The sequence below is a fragment of the Oncorhynchus mykiss genome, chromosome 16 (assembly GCF_057628025.1).
Source record: "Oncorhynchus mykiss isolate SJ-2025 chromosome 16, ASM5762802v1, whole genome shotgun sequence".
NCBI classification, from domain to species: domain Eukaryota; kingdom Metazoa; phylum Chordata; class Actinopteri; order Salmoniformes; family Salmonidae; genus Oncorhynchus; species Oncorhynchus mykiss.
The window spans coordinates 35,782,259-35,790,204 of record NC_143037.1 but is presented as its reverse complement, the minus strand read 5'-3'; the positions used below and the strand labels follow the sequence as shown (position 1 = coordinate 35,790,204).

Sequence of the window (7,946 nt, the reverse complement as noted above, 5' to 3'; positions counted from 1 at the left end):
TCACTCTTACCTCAGTTAGCGCTACGACTAATGTAGCCTACATTTTCCAGTTTGGAAGAGAATTGTGTTATTCGGTCTCTACTTCTGTGAATGTCTGAACATTTGAGGACATAACATTGTAAAGACTGTGTTTGTGCCAAAACAATTCTGTGAAAAAACACAGTGTAACCAGCTCAAACGCTGACTGTTGTATCAATCGTAAGGGGACATTCTAAATAAGTGTTCTAATCACACCGGTTTGAGCGTACGCTGCAGGGACCACTGTAGAATGATCACCTGTGTGTTCGTATGTGTCAAAGGGTTAAAGGTCTACTTTGGTCAAAACCGCAAAAATAAAGCCTTTAAACTGTATAACTAATCAATGCACCATGTTATATCTGGAGTACTTCTCCTGTCTTATCCGGTGTCCTGTGTGATTTTTTAAGTATGCTCTCTCTAATTCTCTCTTTCTTTCTCTCTCTCAGAGGACCTGAGCCCTAAGACTATGCCTCAGGACTACCTGGCATGGTGACTACTTGCTGTCCCCAGTCCACCTGGCCGTGCTGCTGCTCCAGTTTCAACTGTTCTGCCTGCGGCTATGGAACCCTGACCTGTTCATCGGACGTGCTACCTGTCCCAGACCTGCTGTTTTCAACTCTCTAGAGACAGCAGGAGCGGTAGAGATACTCTCAATGATCGGCTATGAAAAGCCAGCTGACATTTACTCCTGAGGTGCTGACTTGTTGCACCCTCGACAACTACTGTGATTATTATTATTTGACCCTGCTGGTCATTTATGAACATTTGGGCATCTTGGCAATGTTCTGTTATAATCTCCACCCGGCACAGCCAGAAGAGGACTGAAGAGGACACCCCTCATAGCCTGGTTCCTCTCTAGGTTTCTTCCTAGGTTTTGGCCTTTCTAAGGAGTTTTTCCTAGCCACCGTGCTTCTACACCTGCATTGCTTGCTGTTTGGGGTCTTAGGCTGGGTTTCTGTACAGCACTTTGAGATATGAGCTGATGTTACGAAGGGCTATATAAATACATTTGATTTGACCATCATACCAGGTCATTTAATGTTTAAAAACAAACAAAAAATATGAATAAAGATATTTGGCTACAGAAGTGCCCTTTCTTACCAATCTCTACAGCTTCAGTTCAAAAACGAATCCTGTGAAATGACGTCAACACATACTGGGGGAGTTACTGGCTAGCTTAGCTAACGAACTAGCTATGTCGGTTGTGGCTCACATGACCAGAATGACACAGACAAACCACCAAAGGCACTCCCTATTTCTGTTTGAATATTGAGAAAGGGGTGGAGTTGGTCAGTTGTTCGTGCCCAAAGTCGACCTTTAAAATATCAAAAGGCACTCATTTCCCGGAACGACCCATTTGGCTTAAGTAACCTTCTGTCATACCAAATGTAACATATCATACTAATTGGCGGGTCAGAGATTTACAGTTACTATGTTATGTCTATTCTCTGAGGCCATGCTGGACCTTGAGTAATTATCATTCACCAGTCATTTTCATTTCACTCATTTTTATTTGAGGTTAAATGAGGCTGCTTCCAATCATATAGAACCTTATTAGAATAATTTAGGGCATTTCCAGTAAAGTATAAACTCTGCTGCTCTGTATCAATGAGGAACACTCTCCCAACTGTCACTAAAACCATGTCTGGATTCTTCCATACTGAAAACATGACCATGTATAAACAATTTGAAGTAATAAATGCCAAAGTTGATGTGACAGTTGATGCTAGAACAAACATGTTTATGTCCCATTGAAGAGTTTATTGTGAGGTTCTGAGTGCTGAAGGTCGTGTCATGCTTCTCTTCTAAAGTCTTCTATGAAAGTCTCTGACGTGTTGAGAAGGACGTCACTTACTCTTGGTTTTGTCCGTCTGGCTGTTTTTACTTTTGGTCTTGGCAGGAAACAAGCGCAGCAGGGCAAATGCTGGGGATAAGGTCTGGCCTTGAAATGGTGGGTTGGTTACATCTTTCACCATAATCACATATTCACCTATGGCAGAGAGAAAAAAGCAATTAAAATGTAAATATTAAGTGACATTGTACTCCCAACTCACAAAGGTTGAGGAAATATGGGTCTAGTCGTCAATGGGTTAACAGGTTGGCTGGTGGCTTCAGACTTGGTGCTCCCTAGGGTCAAAGGGACTTTGTTTGATACAGAAGGTTGGCGTTGACTGCTGCAGTGATATGACCTTGTCTGAGACGAGGGGACAGTTACATTTCCATAATGTTTAACAGTATCAACACAATCATTTTGATCTGGATTAAATATCCTTTAGTACCTGAAGAAAATAATGAAGCTAATGCTAACTATAGCTGGTTGAGTTCATGTTTTATGTTGGATTCCATGAATGAAATCAAACCATAAATGACAGCACATAGGCAATGCAGTACCACAGCGATTGCACAGATAGAAAGGCTGTTCAGAAGCAAATGGTTCGCCACATGTGCAGAAAGATCACATCTGAGTTCACTTTCTTTCTTCCTTTGTCCTCTGGTAATAGGGCGGCGCACAATTGGCCCAGCGTCATCCAGGTTTGGCAGGGGTAGGCCGTCATTGTAAATAAGAATTTGTTATTAACTGACTAGCCTAGTTAAATAAAGGTGAAATAAAAAAAATTGTCAATCCGCCTTGCGTATATACACACCAGAAAGAGCGAGGCGGAGAGAGAGGGGACTATCACAGCTGACAGGGCATATCCCATGACATCACACTGTGTCCTGTAAATCCGCTGGGTTAACATGGCACAAAGACATCAGAGCCCTGGCCCTCTAGGCCGATAGGTTCCTCAGCTGTTGTCCTCTGGCCAACCGCTCCAGTCCACAGAGAGCTCAGCAGCAGTGGCAGCCAGGCGATCGTTTTACCGTGGGGCAGGCATTCTTCCTCCGGGCTATCACTTCATCATGGTTGCATCCCAAATAGCACCCTATTCCCTATGTAGTGTATTACTTTTGACCAGGGCACTATATAGCCCCCATAGGGTTCTGGTAAAAAAAAATTGTGCACTAGTGAAAAGGGTGCAATTTGGGACGTATACCATGCCTCCACACAGCGGCAAAGGTAGTGTTATGGGATAGAGGAATTAGGTCTGTAAGCTTAGGGGGTATAGTATCTATAGCGGGTAGGCTCCCCGAACATAAGCCCCACTTCCTGAGTTATGGGCCCGCCACACATGTCCCCTGACGTATGAAATATCACCGTCACTGGCTGAATGACTTGCTGAAGGAGAGTTTTGTGTGTGTCTTGTGTGTGTGGGTGCGTGCGTGTAAGAGGGTATAAAAGGCAAAATCTAAAACAGTTCGGAGAATATTCTTAACTTAAAGTGCAAGTCAAATTATTTTGCATTGTATATTTCGTATAGATAAACTATGTACAACTCATATACCATGCATAAGTAACTAGGGGAACGTCTAAATTTCACTTTTTTTGTTCACAATTGGTTGAACGTGCACGCAGACAGTATGCTAGTTAAATGCTAGATATGCTAGTTAAACATAATGCAGAGTGAGATTTCTCACACTTCGTATTGTGTTTGATCCTCCATCTTAGATAGCGTGTCCTTAGGCAAGGCTGGAAATATCATTAAGGAAAAATAAATCTACAAAACACTGAAGAGAGAGCATCTTTAGTTCCAAAAGCAGGAGGAACACAAAATTACAGAGCTGCTGCCTGTTCCATGCTCCTCGCCACAATGCTCCCAGAGACGACCAAGGAAAACATCCACAGAGGTCTACAGCACTGGAAATAAAACTCCAGCATGCAGGTTACTTCAGAGGGGAAGGGATATGGGCGGACAGGTGCTCAGTTTCTGCATGGTCGTCACCAATCTAATTTCATATCCCCCCATATATTTATGAGTCTTTTTATACATGAAACACTGTGAAAGGAGAGGGTAATGGAAATGCTGTAGGAAGCTCCGCTCTGTTATTATCTGTTAAACACTTGCCTTATACTTTCCTTTAATTTTTGTTTTTGATTTGCTTTCCACTTTGTTGCCAGGGGTCTGAAAGAAAGTTTCAATTCTTGAAAATGAGCAAAAGGCTTTACCTTGACCATAGGGCAGGTCTGACTTAATCTCACTTGGCAGAAGAGTCATGCCCATAGGGGGCACAAGGGCACGTGCCCCCTCACATTTTTCAGATGTTAAAGGGCAAGTCCACCACTTTTCAAATCATTTTCATTATCTCCAGCACAATACAAGTCAAGTCAAAGTCCAAAGGGCTTCTTAACAGCTTCTACCCCCAAGCCATAAGACTCCTGAACAGCTAATCAAAGGGCTACCCAGACCCCTCTTTTACGCTGCTGCAACTCTGTTTATAACCTATGCATAGTCACTTTAACTCTACCTACATGTACATACAGTATTACCTCAATTACCTCAACTAGCATGTACCCCGCACATTGACTCTGTACCGGTACCCCCTGTATATTTATTTATTTAACCAGGAAGGGCTCATTGAGATTTGAAATCTCTTTTTCAAGAGCGTCCTGCCAAGATAGGCAGCACCATGTCATTACACAATTACAGACAGACAACATGAAAAACTACAAGTAATCTAGTAAAAACCATAGAATTCACAAGTGTATAACAAAATCATAAAACAGCAAATTAAAAACATTGACAGGTCAGGGAAGCCTCAAAATATAGCCTCGCTTGTTATAAAATGTCCTCCCTCTGTCTAGAAACTTGTTTTCTTACTTTTTAATCCTACCCTGGGATGTCACAGAGAAGCATTTTTTTAGGACCTTGATTCTTATCTTTTTAACCAGAGATCATAGAAACACACCATTTTCACATATCTAGACACTGGTATGGAGCTGGAAATAATAAATGAGGTTGAAAAGTGGCGGAATTACCCTTTAAATGAATTACTAAACTTAATTTTCAAGCTCACATTTTCTCATAATTATTTAGAAAAAGATCTGTCATCTGTACTTTGCGGAGGGGCCACACTGACTGGACCACGCAAAGAGTACCCCCGTTCTCCCTAGTAAGCGGTTCACTCCAAGGTGCACCACAGAGCAAAAGATATGCTACGGTAGTGGAGGAGGAGAAAGAGTTTTCAATGACACACACAATGTTTGATTTTCGCTGCCGTTGATGTGCAGGACTCACAGGAGGTATGTTTGTAAATTAATTTGATCAAGCTATTGATTCCTTCTTGATGAATAAATAAAACAAACATGTTTTGATGTATCTTTGTAACACTAGCCACCTAGCAATTTTATGAAGTTGGCTTTAGCTAGCCAGCTAGATACTGTTGAAGTCGGAAGATTACATACACTTAGGTTGGAGTCATTAAAACTTGTTTTTCAACCACTCCACAAATGTCTTGTTAACAAACTATAGTTTTGGCAAGTCGGTTAGGACATCTATTTTGTGCATGACACAAGTCCTTTTTCCAACAATTGTTTACAGACAGATTATTTCACTTATAATTCACTGTATCACAATTCCAGTGGGTCAGAAGTTTAAATACACTAAGTTGACGGTGCCTTTAAACAGCTTGGAAAACTCCAGAAAATTATGTCATGGCTTTAGAAGCTTCTGATCGGCTAATTTACATAATTTCAGTCAATTGGAGGTGTACCTGTGGATGTATTTCAAGGCCTACCTTCAAACTCAGTGCCTTTGCGTGACATCATGGGAAAATCAAAAGAAATCAGCCAAGACATCAGAAAAACAATTGTAGACCTCCACAAGTCTGGTTCATCCTTGGGAGCAATTTCCAAACGCCTGAAGGTACCACATTCATCTGTACAAACAATAGTACGCAAGTGTAAACACCATGGGACCACGCAGCCGTCATACCGCTCAGGAAGGAGACGCGTTCTGTCTCCTAGATATGAACGAACTTTGGTGCAAAAAGTGCAAATCAATCCCAGAACAACAGCAAAGGACCTTGTGAAGATGCTGGAAGAAACAGGTAGAAAAGTATCTATATCCACAGTAAAACGAATGCTATATGAACATAACCTGAAAGGCCGCTCAGCAAGGAAGAAGCCACTGCTCCAAAACCGCCATAAAAAAAGCCAGACTACGGTTTGCAACTGCACATGCGGACAAAGAACACACTTTTTGGAGAAATGTCCTCTGGTCTGATGAAACAAAAATAGAACTGTTTGGCCATAATAGCCATTGTTATGTTTGGAGGAAAAAGGGGGAGGCTTGCAAGCAGAAGAACACCATCCCAACCGTGAAGCACAGGGGTGGCAGCATCATGTTGTGGGGGTGCTTTCTTGCAGGAGTGACTGGTGCACTTAAAAAAATAGATGGCATCATGAGGCAGGAAAATGATGTGGATATATTGAAGCAACATCTCCAGACATCAGTCAGGAAGTTAAAGCTTGGATGCAAATGGGTCTTCCAAATGGACCATGACCCCAAGCATACTTCCAAAGTTGTGGCAAAATGGCTTAAGGACAACAATGACAAGGTATTGGAGTGGCCATCACAAAGCCCTGACCTCAATCCTATAGAACATTTGTGGGCAGAACTGAAAAGTGTGTGCGTGCAAGGAGGCCTACAAACGTGACTCAGTTACACCAGCTCTGTCAGGAGGAATGGGCCAAAATTCACCCAACTTATTGTGGGAAGCTTGTGGAAGGCTACCCGAAACATTTGACCCAAGTGAAACAATTTAAAGGCAATGCTACCAAATACTAATTGAGTGTATGTAAACTTCTGACCCACTGGGAATGTGATGAAAGAAATAAAATCTGAAATAAATCTCTACTATTATTCTGACATTTCACATTCTTCAAATAAAGTGGTGATCCTAACTGACCTAAAACAGGGAATTTGTACTAGGATTAAATATCAGGAATTGTGAAAAACTGAGTTTAAATGTATTTGGCTAAGGTGTATGTAAACTTCCGACTTCAACTGTAGGTTCCCAATCTCCCAACCTCATAACTAGCTACCAAGCCATTTCAGACTATCAATCATCAAGTTAGAGTAGCTTGTCTAACTATCTTAGCTGACATGTCTGCTGGCAAGGTTGCTAGACTTTAGAAAATACTCAAATTGCTTTAATTCTTGGGTTGTGACACTATATACCAGTGTAGCAGTTTTACTAAACTCCTAAGACATAAGCGTTCTTAATGAATCAATGTGCATCATTCATTAAAATGACAATTGAAAAGGTAAAAAGCTATGCTTAGATGACCTATGCAGGATTATTATTTTACATAGAATTGGGCATAATGATTGTGCTCTAGATTACAGATGTTTGAAAAACTTGCAGACTTCCGGAGGGCCTCCCCCCACATCCTCACGTACTTCGTGCCGCCTCTAAAATAATGCGTACAAGACGCCTGTGTCACCTGGCCTCACACTCCTGCTGTCAATGGAGATTTTCTTTGTGTTGCTGGTAAAACAAGACCCCGTGCTTGACCTGCAGAGAGAGAGAGAGAGAAAGAGCTTCATCAATTCATTTAAAGAACATCACGGAATCGGGACCTACAAATCAATCGATTAAACTGGGCACAGAGCCCATTTAATCCACTGTTATCTATTGCCACAAAAAACCCATAGTGACCTTCACAAATATTTTAGCATGGGAAAGATAGAATCAAACAGTACATATTATGTTTTTGGCGGAGTACGGAAGAGCGGAAAGAGATCTTACAGAGTAGTAAGGGTCTTGCTATCTCGACTGCATTGATACATACATGCATATGAACGCTGCATAAGATCAAAAAGATATTGAGAGGGCCATAAGAGAGGATTATAGACCTCACCAGCTTATAGTCCAAAAAACTATGGCGAAAATGAATGGGGAAAGAATAGGTTTTTGGGTAAACAATGAAAATAAGGTCCGAGATTAACACACGCTTAGGAGATCTTATTTTGTTCTATGAAATAATATCTGTCAGTTAACATGACCTTTATGAAGCCTTTATGTGCTTTTTTAAATTGATGAAGATG

General features: G+C 41.4%; 1 protein-coding gene across 2 annotated transcripts in view; it reads right to left on the bottom strand.

Moving 5' to 3' along the window:
* Positions 1-1,509: 1,509 nt before the first annotated feature.
* LOC110491848 (MORN repeat-containing protein 1) overlaps positions 1,510-7,946 on the bottom strand; it is an 82,689-nt gene continuing 76,252 nt past the window's right edge. For both annotated transcript variants that reach the window (XM_021565656.3, XM_021565657.3), the window contains 2 exons: positions 7,343-7,413; positions 1,510-2,008 (listed from right to left, as the gene is read on the bottom strand). In XM_021565656.3, the coding sequence (XP_021421331.3) occupies positions 1,866-2,008; positions 7,343-7,413 (214 nt within the window). In that variant the 3' untranslated portion in view covers positions 1,510-1,865. The remainder of the gene's footprint in view (positions 2,009-7,342; positions 7,414-7,946) is intronic.